Source organism: Xiphias gladius, chromosome 7 (genome assembly GCF_016859285.1).
Source record: "Xiphias gladius isolate SHS-SW01 ecotype Sanya breed wild chromosome 7, ASM1685928v1, whole genome shotgun sequence".
Lineage (NCBI taxonomy): Eukaryota > Metazoa > Chordata > Actinopteri > Istiophoriformes > Xiphiidae > Xiphias > Xiphias gladius.
In genome coordinates this window covers 7,793,071-7,809,867 of record NC_053406.1, presented here as the reverse complement: position 1 = coordinate 7,809,867, position 16,797 = coordinate 7,793,071, and the positions used below count along the sequence as shown (strand labels likewise).

The 16,797-nt window shown below is 37.9% G+C and overlaps 1 protein-coding gene across 3 annotated transcripts in view; it reads left to right on the top strand.

Annotated features, from left to right (window-relative positions):
* Positions 1-16,797, top strand: part of gdpd5b (glycerophosphodiester phosphodiesterase domain containing 5b) — a 45,731-nt gene that overhangs the window by 13,369 nt on the left and 15,565 nt on the right. For all 3 annotated transcript variants that reach the window (XR_005707703.1, XM_040130022.1, XM_040130023.1), the window contains exons 2-6: positions 2,682-2,861; positions 13,596-13,699; positions 15,741-15,834; positions 16,094-16,153; positions 16,691-16,789. Coding sequence is in view for 2 of the 3 variants with exons in the window: in XM_040130022.1 (XP_039985956.1) it covers positions 2,745-2,861; positions 13,596-13,699; positions 15,741-15,834; positions 16,094-16,153; positions 16,691-16,789 (474 nt within the window). In the remaining variant the exon portion in view is untranslated. The remainder of the gene's footprint in view (positions 1-2,681; positions 2,862-13,595; positions 13,700-15,740; positions 15,835-16,093; positions 16,154-16,690; positions 16,790-16,797) is intronic.

The window sequence follows — 16,797 nt, the reverse complement described above, 5'->3', positions numbered from 1 at the left end:
GTCTATGTGTTTTGAATAAATGAAAAATGGAAACAGTTTTGAATATGTCTTACCACTATTTGGACAAAATTTAAGTGTGGATCTGAAAGTAGTGCTAGATCAGAGGCCATAATAATCACCTAGATCAAAAGGGTTTAACTGGTAAGTTTATTTTTTTTAACCTGAGGGTGCAACATTGAAAGACAAATGGATAAATCACTAAATTTGTAACAGGTGAAGGAAACATGCCTCTGAAATTGCAGAACATAAATACATAAAATACGAATAGAGTGGGTGATATAATGTATCCCAAGAGCCCTGCTTTTAGTATAGCTTAAATTTAAAAAATAAATAAAATATATTTTTTATTATTTTATTTTATTTATTTATTTTTTTTTGCAATTGTTTGCAAATTTGATTGCTTCAGCAGACTCAAAATCCTTTGATTACAACACTGGGATCTCCGTTCACCAGACAGACATGGGTTATTCAGAAGAAATGTCTGACAGGCATAATAGCTATGCCAGTAGTCAAGCAGTGCCTGATCTGATCAAGGTCTAAATCCCTCAGACTGCAGTGTAGTTACTCAGTAAGATTGGCAGCATGATAGCTAGATGTTGGGCAGTACATTAGTGCACACTTAGATAAGGTGATTATTGATAACACACTGGTGCATAGTGTATTTGGCCAGCGGTAGGACATAAAAATGTGAGTCTCTGCATTCATCCGGTCTGTGGCGGGTTTTGTTTGACAGTTTGTCTTGTATCAGTCAGTGGGTAAAGCACTGCATCAACCATGCCAGCACCAGGGGCTTGATTCTCATTGCTGCCACTCAGTACAAACAGTATATTTACTGGCTGTGATTAGACTGTTTGACTAATAGGGTCCTACAAATTGTATGTGTTTTGTAACATAAGATGCAGCGTTTAATTCAGCAATTCTGATGCTGTTATTTTGGATGAGCTAATATAGTCCAAACTTGTCAGACTTTATGGCTGGACATCACAAATGAATTCTAATCTTTGAGTATATTTGCCAATTTTGAGATGGGAAGTTTTACTGTGGTGATTTAAGAGTTATAATAGCAGTAGTGGTATAGTATAATTGCAGTTATTATATGTGGTTAATTAAAGTATAAAACTTAACACTTTTTAATGGATTGAGCAGCACTGCACATTGCCTGTCAAAGACCCTTTTGGTCCTGCTGGGGTGGGCCAGGTTCATTATACCTTCATGTCAGGCCCACCCTCCTCAGAGCAGTTTTACTAATAACAGGAAACATGGCCACTGCTGCAGATGCTAATGAGCAGTTGCCCAGAGCCTGAGACAGCCTGATTACAGCAGGAGGGGTGTAGTTATCATCATGCAGAAGGCTCTGAAACATCAAATGAGTTTTGGACATATGCTAGCTGTGCTTCACAAACTGCAACTAAAGAGGAATATCACTGGTTAAAAGGCTCTAGGGAAACATGTTTTTGTGTATACACTCTTAATTGTGTTTGTTTGACTCCTATCAGCAGACAGATGCCATTAATTATGCATAGTTTATGCTTTGATAACGCCAAGATGCACTTTCAACCCCAGATTGAACTGAGGCATGTGTTTTGGCAACTGCAGCAGCAGCACAACAGGCTCCATCATGTCCCTGGAGAGTGAGGTAAACTTGTGATAACAGTCAGCACTTCTGTAATATCATTATTGTTATTATAGCTGATTGCAGAGTCTCAGTGCTGACTGGGCAGCAGCTCAATGGGAAACTTAACAAAGTTAATAACACTGAATATTCACAGATAACGCAGGCTGGTACCTCTTACTGTGGTCAGGAAGGAAATGGGTGCTGAGATTTAAAAAGTATAATGGTGTTCTGCTCCTTGTCCACACTGAGAGGGGTTAATGGAACTGGAACAAGCACCACAGTAGGATGCCTCTCTGATACGGACCTTCACCAGCCTAAAATTTTTAGATAAATCATTAAATGAAGCAAAGAGCCCCTGGTTTATAGAGGGATCTAGAAAAGGCAGGAGAGAAAATGGGAAGACCCTGTGCAAATGTTTGGGTTCACTGCATCACAGCATTATTGCTGTCTTGCTTGCAGGTTCAGTTGCCTTGTAGCCCACAAAAGCCCTACAAATCAGCATGTATCGGGGTTTTTTTTTTTTTTTTTTTTAAATAAAATACTTTAATTTGAAAGGTTTTGCTAAAATGTCACTGTTACATAACATCCTTGTTACACCTGTTGCCCTTTTCTTTTCCTGGCTTTTTCTGGCCTGGCACAGAAGGGAAAGGTGGCGCCTACACGCTGCCTTTTTGTCCAGATATGTAGTTACTGTGTGATATAGTCATGGTCACTGTAATTTATTGTGATGTGTTCAATAGATGGTCGTTTCACCAAGCCCTTTTCAATTTCTTCCTTTTTTTTTTAACCATGATCATATTGATGAAAGCTCCTAACAGTCTTAGTTGTCATGGGAAATGGGAGCTGGGTAGCAAGCTCTTAATTTGAGGCTGGGCTTTGTATCAAAAACAGGGTGCTTTTCAAGCCAGCATGTGTTCTCTATCAAAGTGCCAGACATGTTACTCCAGTAACTATTTGTTCCATGAACTGTCTAATATGGTCTTTGTAGTCCCAAACAATTTGTAACTACATTGTTTGCTTCCACATTAACACCTTTTTTTTTTTTTTTTTTTTAATCTTCTTACAGGGTCCTTCGTAGTTACTGGGATGTTAGAGCTCTGGAAGCAGGACCAGGACTGACTATAGGAGCATGGTGAAACACCAACCCCTCCAGGTCTATGAGCGCCAACTGTGTTTGTCATGTATCACAGGGATCTATGGTTGCCGCTGGAAACGCTATCAGCGTTCCCATGATGACACCACCAAGGTGAGAGGTGGGGGAAACCCCTTTTGTGGAAGAAGTAAACCAATCAGAATTGCTGTACATCTGGCTGTCAGTGATTTTTTTTAAAAAAAAAAAAAAAACACATCATGGTTATTTTTACAGAACATACTGTATAGTCTGACACAGTGCAGTACACTGTATTTCATACAGTGCAAGATACAGTACATGTATAGAATGATCACTAGATAGTACACATCAGCAACCAATCTGTTAATGCACCAAAGGATGACATTTGACTGACCTTGCAGCATCATATGCCTGAATCCTCCACATTTTACAGATTTACTCAAGTTTTACATTTGGGAGATTGTAGAAAACCTTTTCCCCGGGATGAAAACCCCTTAGATGGTTTGATAGACGAAATGGTAAAAACAACATTGATAAGCAAAGCTATAGGTAACAGAGTTGAAATTCCCCTTGTTGTCACTGATTTTCTCACAAGATAATTAGAAGCTGTACACATTCATATGTTCACATGTGCTCACATCACGCTGGCAGCAAATGAGACCTGGTCGCTCCATTCTTGCACTTCATCTTTCAAGGTCTTCTTTTTTTTTTTTTTTTTAACTAAAGAATTTAGTTTTCATTGTCTGTTTAGTACATCTTCCAATGACCCTACCTCCCCCATTTTTGAAAAAAACGTGTCTAAGAAAATCATTACATTCCTCCTCTAAATTTTTGCCTGCTGAATTAAAAAGCTATCACTGTAGCTTTTACATTAATGTGAGTCTTTTCACAGCTGTGAATAATAATATGGCTGTGCAGGAAGTAGAAAATTTTCAAAAGTACTCCCTCGCTAAATGCACTGTTAAGGAAAAAATATAAAACCCATAAAAGGCTTTAGTGTACAGTCTGTGTTTGGCATCCACAGCAGTGTGCTCTTCCACCTCATGCTCTCTGAATACCCTACACTGATATTTGTCTTTCAGCCATTGATTTGCAAAGAACAATTATTTTTGACCAAATATGTCCATACTGGTTTATCCTCCAGTCTGTAACCTTGAGCTTTCCACATAGTGGCTCATTGGACATTACAATACTCCACTGTTTTTAATCTGAATTTTTTTTTTTTTTTTTTTTTTTTTTTTTTCCCCCCATGAAATTTTTGTTTGTGCGTACCTTACTTCTATTTTTATGACGACCATATTGAGTTACATACCTTACAGAGCGGGGACATGTTGGCTGGTCCTCACTTTCTGACACACTTTCAAAGGGCTGTTTGAGGCTTAAGACTTGGTTTTAGGGTTCAGGTAAGAATTAGGTTTAGGTTAGGGTTAGCGTAAGGGTTGGGGTTGATGGTAAGGGGCTTGGGAATCCATTCTTTCATTGAGTGTGTAAGAAATATACGTGTGTGTGTGTGTGTGTGTGTGTGTGTGTGTGTGTGTGTGGGGGGGGGGGGTGTTGTGCCTGTGTGTATGTTTAGTGCTGGATATACTGCAAGTGTTCTGTATGGGGGTCACATTTATCATAGTCAGGGAACACTTTGTGATAATAGGTTATGTTTATTTGGCACAATTATTTTTAACCATTTAAAGGTACATTCTAAATTATGCAGTTTTTGAATGAATCTGTTATTTTAATACATTTTGTAGCTACACTTTCTTAATAAATATTTAAGCCAGAGTGGGCAACCAGAACTTTCAAATGCAACCCCCAACCAGAGGATATTGCAGTGTATTTTTTCTAGTATTAGGCACATGCCAGGATAAGTATCACAGCCTACAAAAGATGAGCCATGTGTCCTGACCTTTCCCTTAATCTCCTTTATTCTGTATTTAGGAAGGACACAAAGGTTATGTTGCTGCAACAATCTCAAACACACAGCATATAACCATGTGTGTGCTCACATGCACACAGACACAAGGTTGGATAATTTATTTATGCCCACATATCATACTGTAGACAAGCAGAAACCTAGAACACACACAAGACTCATGTCACTCAGCACACACAAAGATTTACCAAAAAAAATATATAGCCTACATTAAACCTATATGAGGTGTTTAAACAGAAACAAATAACAAAGGCAGGTAAGGGTGGTTATGATTGTTAGCACTTGGATCAAATTAAAAGCATAGCAGAACTAAATAAAGAGATATTGATTTCCCTTCCTCTGTTTGCAGGGAAATTTGACACTTTGTAGCTCTGTTTCCTGTTGCAAGTGGTTGTCTTTCAGGCCAACTGACAGGAGATTGCAGAGTCAGCATTATTTGTTCACAGTGCTCATCTTTTGTTTTGACCGTGTGGTGTTGGGCAGCACCTGTCTTAACCCAAGTGCAAGAAGCTCACAGTCAGGCACATGCGCTCTGTGGGTCGCTGACAATTTCCATTCAGTTGATTCAATGTGTTTTCCCCCTCAAAATTCTTTTAACTTGTTTACATAATGATTGTAGAGAACTGAAAACGGATTGAGCCTCCAAGAGTGCAGCTTTTCTTCGTGCTGTCGATAGAGCTCTGTGATCTGCTAATTACTTGTCTTTACTTATTGAGTGTATGCTAGATGCAGAGAGCTGTCGTTTCCATTGAGAATGCTACCTAGCGTAGGTCAAGGTGATGTCATATAAGACTGCATCTTTAACGATCCCAGTAAGCAAACTGTGACCAATCAAGGGCAGGTATCCGCTACATGTAACTGGACCTGAGCTGATCACAGAAGCGTGAAAATTGAGAATGTCATGTTGAAACAACTGTAGGCTCATTCATAATCCACAAGTAGATTATGCTTTTTCTCCTCTTTTTCATCTTTGTCCACTGCAATGAGCTGTTCATCTTGACTGGCTGTCTCAGTTAAGCTGCTTCTGTCTGTGTTTAAGGTGCTTTGTGGGAAGACAGCCCACGTCATGCTTTGCAAGCCGATCTGGCCTCTCAGTAATAATTGAAAGTATTTCCATTTACCCACTCGTTACCCTTCGGTCAGACAAAGGCTTCAAAAAATGAAACAAAGTTGCTCTGCCATCATTTTGTATGGCAGCAATTTATGGCAGGAGAAAAAGCAAATCAAATTAGCAGAATTCAAATTAGATGATTATGGAAGGGATGTTGTTCATAAAATTATTCCATTTTTCTTGCTTTGGACTTATAGAATCTTCAGCATTTTGTGTGTCTGATCACATACTTACTGCTCATTTTTCTACGAGCTGTCAGGCTGAAAGGTCATAAGCTTCAAATATCAGATGTGAGGTGATTCAGTGAGGAAGCAGAGGGTGTGATGGTTAGTGACGTTATACATGTAGAAAATGGTAGTAATTAATCATAGGGTTTTGGCTTGGCAAGTAGCTACTAAAAAAATTCAGTATATCACACCTTCGTGATGATAAAGCCACATTGTTTAAACAAACTATTAGGTTTGTGTCAAAAAAGCAAAGAGGGTATTTTTTCTGAATCATATACGTCCAATATACCACCTCTTTCCAACTGCCATCATCGTCTGACTCGCCTGAATGAAGCTAGGCATTTAGATTTACAGGCTGAATAAACCAAACCATATATCCACGACGGATTTACAATAGGGTATGGCCTTAAATACATGGGAAAAACCTTGTTCACTCAAAATCTGCTTATGTGGTTTCGTCCTCTTCACTGTCATAATGACAGTTCATCCTCCAAAGTAAATATTCACTATCAGAGGCCATGAGTCAGGTTTGTAAATGATTCATAGATTTTTAAAGAGTGAATTGTCCTGATGTCGTAAAACTCTGACTATGCTGGGGAAAAAAGATCAAGCAGGGTAGGGTTTTATTTGATAGTTTATCCAGTTTATTTGATGACATTAATTCGTAGGATGTGATGTTAATTTACTAAAATGTTTCAAACATTTTTTTTAATTTTTTTTTTTAAAGGTTGTGTGTTCGTATCACCTTTTTATAATTTCTTCATCACTCTCTATATATTGTGTACCTCACCAGAGCTGATACAAAGAGTTGAGAAATTGATTATTCAATCGACAGAAAAGTAAGCAGCAACTTTTTTTGTTATTTGATTAGTTGCTTGAGTCATCTATCAAACAAAAATGCTAAAAACTTATTAACAGCTTTTCATTTGTGAAAACCACCTCTTGTCTTTGTCTTATGTGATGACGATGCGTTTTGGTCAGACAAAACAAGAGATTTGAAGACATCAACTTGGGCTTTAGGAAATTGTGATCAGGTTTTTGACATCTTATAGACAAAACTAATGATAGATTAATGAAGAAAATAATCAACAGATGAATAGATAATGAAAATAATCGCTATTCGCAGCCTTACACCTCACTCTGACAATAATATAAAACAGTTACTAATAATTCATGATTGATCTTGTTTTCGACAAGAGATTATGTTCTGGTGGTCTGCTGACTTCCCCATGTTGCCTCAAAAGATGCCAGTCAAGTAGTTTAATGTCACATGTTCCAGATAGGGACACCAAGACCTTGAAGGATGAGGGATTTATTTGTAGATGCACTATAGTGTCAGTACACTGCTAGGCAGGGTTGCAGTTTTATTCTCAAAAGTTGGAGTGATTTATTGGACACTTAACAAAATATGTTCAATCTAAAATTCCACCTGTTAACACCTGAGTGCTCTGATAACTAAGATTTTTGCTGAACATGTTTACTTTATCTGCTGTGATTAGAAAAGCCTCAAGCTCCTTCCTACGTTGCTGTTGAACCTAGTGATATATACAGTAAGTGACTTGTGCCAAATTGTCTAGTTAGTGATCAACTTTTAAAGAAGTAATCCCAACCATAAAAAAAGAAATTCAAAACACTTGTTTGATGGAAATGGTGGCATGATTTCCAGCTAAAATATAGAATATCTACAGATTAAATATTAGAAAATGAACAAGTTTTGTCCATAAAATACACTGACTGTATTATCTGCATTTATTTATTTAAGCATAGTGGGGAATGTGTCTAAAAATATAGAGGAAAATTGAGGTTCAATTCAGTATCAGGCAAGTGTTTATTATATTTTTCAATTTTCAGGAACTCCTTCCTATTTTTGCAGACACTTTTACATTTTGTGCATTCCTCAGGTGGTATAGTTGCTTAATAAAGCAGTGCACGCCCAATGTTGAATGCCAAGGACTTATCGGGATATGCTCAGGAATGTGACAAGGGACTGAGGTGTTAAGTCCAGTGAAGATAGAGGCATGTGAGGCTTTGCCATCAGCAAAAGAATCACAACTATTGCAGCTTTGTCTTTTTTTTTTTTTTTTTTTTTTTTTTAAATGTTTTCTCTCCTACATTAGTTCACAAGTTTATTCACACAAACCAACATGTTTGTGTTTGTTCGTATCTGTCTGTATTCATCTTTGACAACAAGTTGATTCAGGACCCTCCAACATATTTTCTTTCCTCAGTTTTGGCATGTTAGATGGTAGCATACTGAGTCAAGTTGCCAGACCTAATTGAATGCATCATTTAATTGTGCATTAACTATATAGTAGCAGATGTCTACACTGAAATTATCTTGTCACAAATCACATCAAAATGTAATAAAGAACATGTATATGTTAATCATTGTATGTGTATTTTGGGAGAGGAAACCCAAAATTTTAACTGTCAAAATGGGTAGTAATAAACTATTTAATAATAATAAATTATTTGCATTCACATGTTCTATAAGCCTAGGTATTATGCTTTTAGAGACTTTTTCAGAATCTCTTAGTAGATTCTCGCACAGAAGGCTTGTGTAGTGTAGCTGTATTTGAAGGTTTGAAAACTTTTTTAAAATTTTACATCTATACACAGCAATACACTACTTAACTTGCGAATCTGCATAATGACTAGTCTGGATGTGTGAATGTATGTTAATTAATGTTTATTATAGCTTATCAAAAACATTGCATCCTGGTTCCATATCCGACCCAAGGTTGACTTGCAAATCAGAATCAATGGTATTGCCATATGCTTTTTTTCTAAATAGTAATACATACAGCATGTGATTTCTTATGTGAATTTTAAGTAAGTAAGCATGCCCAAGCATGCCCATGCATGCATGTACTGTGCAGTAAAGCAGCAGCTGAGTATTAATAATAACCCTTTTGTGGATATGACACCATATTGTTGCCTCGATCCTGTGTAAAGTATTGAAGCATTCTTGGAGGGAAAAGAGTGTGCGTGTGCGTGTGCGTGTGCGTGTGCGTGTGCGTGTGCGTGTGCGAGTGCGAGTGCGAGTGATTTTGCTCCATGTTTTATTCTTTTTCTTCACCTGCCCAAGAATTACAAATAGAAATTAGCCAGTAGCTAAATTTGGTACATATCATCTTCTCTCTTTCTTTGACATTAATCTATTTATGTATGTTCACCATTTCTAAATTACCCCAAACCTCTTTTTCTGTATTATGTTCTGTTAAAACAAAATATATATCATATCGGACAACATATAGGCAGATAATGATATATCTGTGATAGGCCAACATTAGCCAGTAAAAATTGGTTGAACGATATATCGGGCTGCAAAAAGTTGTCACTGATTGGTTTTGGTTTAGCAGGGTATTAATTAATACTAATGATGTAAATGAGCCCGGCTGCAGTTAGGTTGATTTTGAACAAACTAAATTCAGACTAAAAGACCTGAATTTACTTCAGGTCAACTGTTTAAGAGTAATCTTATGTATGTGGAAATCATTGGAGCACAAATGTTCTCTACTAAAGAACTTGAAATAAAGAGAAAATGCTATTTTGGGTTTGATCACACGGTGTGAGGAAATATATTAATTACATAGGTTGATGGTGTCAGCTCAAAAAGAAGATCAGTGATAGAAACAAAAAGCTCCACCAGCATAATTTTTTAGACATTATAAATTGTTCTTAAATCCTAAACTTTACAAGATAATTGTGGTGGAAAGATAAAAAACAATCCATTAAGTCTATCGAATAAATATATTATTTGCTGCTTCAGTTGTAATCCACTGTACTGGACCTGCTCTGAACCATTAAAGTCAAGACAAATTTATAAAAAAAAAATCAAGCAGAAAGTCACATTTGCTTTTCCCAGATGGTAAATCACTGACACGGTTGCCTGTGATGCAGTGGTGAGTCAGCAATGATATACAGTTTACTTTATGGTGACAGGAAAGAGTTGTATTTCCTTTAGTAGACAGCCTACTGTATATTTCTAAGAATTGTTTCACATTTATGACTCTGCTACTTGCAGAGAATTTATTGAGAAAAGCGCAAGTGGAGGATTTTATGGGATGCATCCTATATAGATATTAATGAGTGTTATACATGCTGCAGTGATATTTGCCTTGATCCATTTAATCCTTTTTAGTAGGGGAGTTTGTTCTATAAGGCTTAGTCTATGACTTCTATCCTTTTTCCATATTTACGGTTTTGGAAACAAATTTGTTCCCTTTTTTTTTTTTTTTTTTTTTTTTAATATATTTCATCTTAACTATTGTAGCTGCTTGGACTACATTTCTCAGAGCAGCTACAGAAAGGGTCCTTGATGATTTTGAAAAGTCATTGTAATATTTTTTGAATTGCTTTTTAATTATAGCTCAACCAAATAATTTGATTGAATTTTTAGGCAAATTCAATAGCTCTTAATTTTCCCAAAGAGAACTAATTATTTCTCCAAGGGTCGGACAGGATTACACTAGTCAGAATAATTATCAGAGCAAAGCAAGTATGTCCGTTGGCATGCATTGCTCTTCAAACGGTTTGGGCTGATTCCCAGGGCTTGTGATGTTCCGATAGATTTCTGTTGCCACACTATCAGTCTGTGCCGTGGGGTGTTGTGCCCAAATAAAATGCCAGCCATGCAGAATGTTAATGTGATGTCACCAGGGCAGGCCAAGTCATGTCAGGATAGACAAGCTCTGCTGCTGAGTTAGCTGGGAAACAGGAAGAGAGAACATCAGGCCTGACAGGGTTTTTTTACATCTCCAGCAACTGAGAAAAGTAAGGTATTCTTCAGAGGTCTTTGTTTTGTCTGTTTTTGATACAAACCCAGACCCTTTAAAAATAAATAAAAAAATTTAAATACATCCAAAATGTCCACTCCTTGAGACCAAAGAACTACACTAATACACTGTATTGTTTGTACTGTATTGTGGTTGAAACACAAAATTTTCTCTCCTCGAAACAGATTTAGATTTATCCAGCAAGAAAAGGTCCCTAATTTTAAATTGCAGGCCAATATAGCAGTGTGACTTAATGATAAATAATAAAAACCCATCTTTAGTATAAGACCTCTGAAATGACAGTGGGACACAGTTTTATTATGTGATCTTATTAATTAGAGACCTCAACGTAGGTAACTTATTGACCGCACCATCACAGCTCTGTCAGGGGCATCTCAGGTCGCATCCATCATAATCTAGAGGGGAGGAAGGGGTGGAGGAGTGAAAGAGTGGGGGTTGAACAATGTCACCTCTCAGGAGCAAGGTTAGATTTCCCAGGTGTTTCCAGGTAGTCAATAAGGACCATGGGAACCATGGTCGGTGCTTTGTCATCAATGAACAGAGCTGCCTGTCATGGAGACCATGGTAACCTTCTCGTTTCTGGAATCGATTTGACTTTTCTTTGTCATAAGACAACAGTTCTGATATTAGTAAATGTTGTGTTTTTGCAGAGTTGGTTAAAAAGTAAAGGTAAAAACATAAGAGTCAAACAGTATTTGCTCTGGCTGAAAAGATAGCTTTTATTTTTTGGGGTCATTTCCTTGTTGTAAAGACAGACGTGCAGCCCATTATTTGCATGGTACCCATATTATCTGATGTAAGAGGACCTTCTTACATAAAGTTTTTTTGTTTGTTTGTTTTTTGTTTTTTTTTCTTACGCTTCTGAAATGTACTTCAGAAGCCATAGCCAAATACGTGAGGGGGTTGAATCAGCATTCTCTCGGGCTTGTTTCCCTTTTTTGTACAACTGATTACTGTCATGCCATAAAACCCCGGTCCAGAAATTAAATAATACATCTTTTTACATGACTCATGATTTCCACATTAAGTCTGACGCAGGTCTGAATGGTGAAATGTGGGAAAGCTCTTAAAATAAGCTTCAGGCAGTGGATTTTATTTATGATTCAGAACGTCTATATTAAACAACTGAAAAACTTTTCAACTACGTCAACTAAACACTGAGAATCACAATAAACAGGTGAGACGGGCTGTCTTAACTGTGTTTTGCATCAGCTGGTCGAGGCGATGATGATCTGATCCTTGGCACACGCAACAGTGGTGGATTCAAGGTGATTGCACAGTGCGAACATACAGGTGGATTTTTTTTTTTTTTTAAATAAATATTTGGATATTTAGGCAGCATCTAAAAATTATGGATTAGTCTATTAGTTTTTCTCAGTAAATCATTTATTTAAAAAAAAAAAAAAAAAAAAACATCACTGGGTTCTGGGAGCTCAAAGGGACATCTTCAAATTGCTTGTTTTGTTTGACCACCAGTCTAAACCCAAAAGATATTCAATTTCACAGATGTAGCACAGACATGTTTTAGGAGCTGGAACTGGTGAATGTTTGGCATTTCTATTTTGATCAATTATCCGAATGCTGATCGACTAATCAAATAACTGACTAATGGTTTGTGCAGTAACCAACATATTGACATAATGTAAATACATCTTTACTGTTTATGCAAATGTGTGCACATATTTTGCCGGACATCTTTTGCCTTCAATTGCCTTCCTAAACTCATGACACACTTGACCTCTATAGTGACTAGAATTTCAATTGACCTACGTCTAAAGATGACGTCTTCTGAGAAAACGTGGATTGTGCAGTTTGTCCAGATTAAATGGAATTCAAGTCACTGAGCAAGCCTGATACTCCTTTTTATCTAACAATGTTATCAAAATATGTGTGTTGTTTTTCTCACACCCTTTCACTTCATGTGTTCACTGGGGTCACTTGATAAAGTTCTATTACTCTTTAACCTAGAAATGTTATTCTACTAAAATGTTTTGTCTGTGTAGTGTAGTACCTAAAAGTTAACAGCACATTTTCAGTCAGCCAACACGGCTGCTTTTCAGAATCTCTTGGGTGTACTGAGTTATCTTTAAAATGATGAATAATTTTCTGTGTTATGAAAAATGTCAAAAGGTTCTTGTCTGAGTCACAGCAAAAGTGTAGATGGAATTAAATTACACTGAGAAAAGGTACAGATGAGGCTGTCTATATGCGCATATCCTCCTGAGTCTGGCCTAGGTGTGCATTCCTGTCTGTCTGTGTCTGAAGATGTCGCCAGCTTAATATTTGCCGCGGTACGAAAGTGCATGACGGGAGGACAGTAATTAGCCGACTTGCATGTGAAGTTATTAAAAGTCATCCCTTGATAATGAGCAAAGTGTATGAGGGAATACACTCTGCAAAGGTCAGCAAGCCAGGTTGACACCCAGTTCCCAGAGTAGATAGGTTTGTTGAAAGTTTAGTTGTAATGAACTCTGCTGGTCTCTGAAGATCTTCTGGAAAAGTTGAGACTGTGCTTGTCAATCCAATACATTATACTGAATGTGTGTCAGAGGATTTTGTATAAAAATAATAATAGGATCTATAGTAGAATTAGTATTAATTGTTACGCCGTGGAGCAGTGAATATGCAGTTATTATCATCATATTCTAATTAAATTAAATTGTAATAGTGGAGCCAAAGAAATAATTGAGTGTGTGTGTGTGTGTGTGTGTGTGTGTGTGTGTGTGTGTGTGTGTGTGTGTGTGTGTGTGTGTGTGTGTGTGTGTGTGTGTGTGTGTGTGTGTGTGTGTGTGCGCGCGCACGCAGTGGGAGTTGCTGTGGTCCCTCATCCTCCTTTTTACCTTCTGTCTACTGCTGGTCTGGTTCTACTTCTGGTGGGAGGCACATAATGACTACAACGAATTCAACTGGTGAGTAAACAACCAAACTGACTGTTCGTGTGTGTTGTCATGTCAAAACTAGGGCCAGACGCCTGTCACCATATTGTTTTGGCTGTAAATAGATTTTTATCCGTGCTTGTCAGCTTGTTGATTTCCAAATCATCATCTTAATCTGTCCTCTGCTTTAATCTGAGCAGAGACCACCCAGGCCTCCACAGATTACACCGTTATATAACAGAGCGATGGCTGGCGATACATTTCCTGTACTGTACAAACACTTAGCCCCGTGCCACATTTATGTGAAAACAAATTTATGTGACTGAAAACCTTATACTGTAAACTCCCACAAGTAAGATTTATTACAAACCATTAAGCAGAATTCATCTATTTTCAAAACCCCACATACGATTTTCCCTAAGCACAAGTAACACCATGATCTCACAAAAAAAAAAACGGCTGCTGAAATTCATAGTATATAAATACTCACATTACACTGTAAATGTAACTGAAATTTATATTGGGTGTTGTTGTAAGTATTACATAATTTATGTTATAAAAGGTTCTTTTAATGCTATGGTGCAAAATGGCTACTGCTGGGTCCCATAAGTGTATGTGTCACATACACTGGTCTTTCTTACCAACTACCGTTCCCCTCCCCCCTCTCCCCCTGCTCTCAGGGACCTCTACAATGTCACCTTTTCCTTCTTTTTTTTCTTTTTTTTTTTTATCGTCCGTTGTCTTCCATTACCTCTTTTCACATTTCTCTCCCGCTGTAGTTTTTTCTGTGATATCCCAGTCCCTTTTCCTCTCTCGTTTTCCCTACATTTTACCTTCTTTCATAGCCTTTTTCCTAACATCTTGCGCTGTGTGTATATTCTCCATCCTCCTTTTTCCAGTCTTATCGTCAATATCACTATTGTCTTTCCATTTTATCTGAATGTCAGTTTTGGTGGGCAGACATTTGCCATTCCTTTTTATAATAGGAAGTGTACAAATTTCCTGCTTTTCTTCCTGCTTTTTGTGTAGTGTCCACAAATAATAACAGATGATATCCCTGCCCTTATGTGTTCTAGTGATTATCAGCAGGGAGTGTCCCAGTCAGTCTGCAGTATAAATGTATTCACCAAGGGCTAGTAGCATCAGCGCTAAGTGACCGTGCTGCGGCTTTGTGCCACTGGAATTACTGATAAGGCTTTAAATGTAATTAGTGCTATAGTCCCTAGCTGCCCTGTCAAGACACACACATGCACACTTGCTCTGCAGCTGTGAACCTTTGGATACGTCCAGTGTCACTCTTTTGAGCATTATAGCTCAGGGCGACATGGATGTATATTTATGTATGTGCATGTGTTTATGTATAACTAAATCTGGCTGCAAAAAAAAAGTAACCAGTGCAGGCTGGATATTGTGGTTGTTCCTTTTACTGTCTGTCTCCCACACTGAAGCTCGTCCAAAAGACAGAAACCAGCTGTCAATAATTGTCACCCATCCATTAATAATAGCAATCACATAATCTCTTTGGTCTGAATTCTCCCTGTAGCCCAACAAAAGTGTCGGCTGTCATGGAGGCTGCTGTTTTTGTTGTGTCTGTGTTAGTTTTATTGCAACAATAAAGCATTAAGCTCAAGGGCACATGATGGGTGTCTGCCTGTAAGTCTAACAGTTGCTCATGAGGCTTTTATTTTGTACAGTATGTATCCTAGTTTTTAAATGTACTTGTATCTGTCTTGCAGATGCATTTCAAACTAAAAATGCTGTAGACCCATAAACTCACATTACCCTGCTATCTATTTGTGAAAGTAAGCCCGCAGATAAGTGTTATCTGCAGGCTTTTCTCAGCCATTTATTGTTAATATAATATAATGTCGTCCTATTACTATTAAGTCAACTTATAAGGCATGGTTTGAGGTTTTTTTTTTAAGGAAAATGATGGTTAGTCATTTTAAAAGCTAATACAAAAAGCCATACACACAAACTCGGTGCTCCCAAGCTTTCAGATTAATTAGCAATGATAAAATACAGTTGAACGCTTCAATGACAAGAAATGTCATCCATCCTCTTGTTCCTGCAGGTTCCTCTACAATCGCTCTGGGGAGTGGAGTGATGGCACTGTTCCCATCCTGGCCACCACAGCTGCTGGATTCACCTATGTTGCGTTTTTAATGGTCAGTGCCATGTAAGATACTCACTAAGGAGCTAGTAAACATATTGTGCTCATGATAATGTCTTGTTGAGGCAGCTTTTGAAATGTCTGTTGAAATGTGTTGCCAGACCAAAGTTGTCACATGGTGATGCTTGGCAAGGTGAGATCTGTGAGGCAGCAGACTTGTTTTTGAAAGTTGTACTCTTATCTGTGTCTCTTGTTTTTTTTTGTTTGTTTGTTTGTTTTTTGTTGTTGTTTGTTTGTTTGTTTTCTTTTTTCAGGTTTTAGCACTTTGCCACATTGCACTTGGGCAACAGTTAAATTTGCACTGGATCCATAAGGTAATGTGCCAAATGTGAGACCAGCTGAGCAACTTTGTTTGTGTGAGTGTGGGTGGTAGAAAAATTTGGGGGTAGAAAGAGGTGGGTGACCTGTCTTTCTTTCTTCTCTTTCTTCGCTTTTTTCGCTTTCTTTCTGTTGGTGTGTGTGTGTGTGTGTGTGTGTGTGTGTGTGTGTGTGTGTGTGTGTGTGTGTGTGTGTGTGTGTTTGTTGGGGTGGTGTTTATACACTTATCTGTTTGCTTGTTGCTTGTGTGTGTGCTCATTCAGTGCCAATCAGCTGAACTTGTCCTGAACTTACAGTTCGGATCATGTTGTCCCAGGAGGCTCGTGAAAGCACAGTAAACGACCTGATGGAGAATACTATCAGCAAACCAAATACAAGGACCAAACACTGTTTGAGGTGTGAAAGGGCCGGGAGCTATTAGGGGTTATTCTGTGTGGTGTGTGTGTGTGTGTGTGTGAGTGAGTGTGTACATGTATGTGTCCAAAGTGTCAGCCTCTCTGATTTTCTGCATCTCTCCCTCTCTGTCCACACAGATAGGAGTGACTGCTACTCTGCTCACCACCATCATTGGGGTGATATCCATCAATCAAACATGGGGGCAAGAGTGGGATGTCATTCCCATCTCCCTGCAGGTCAGCAG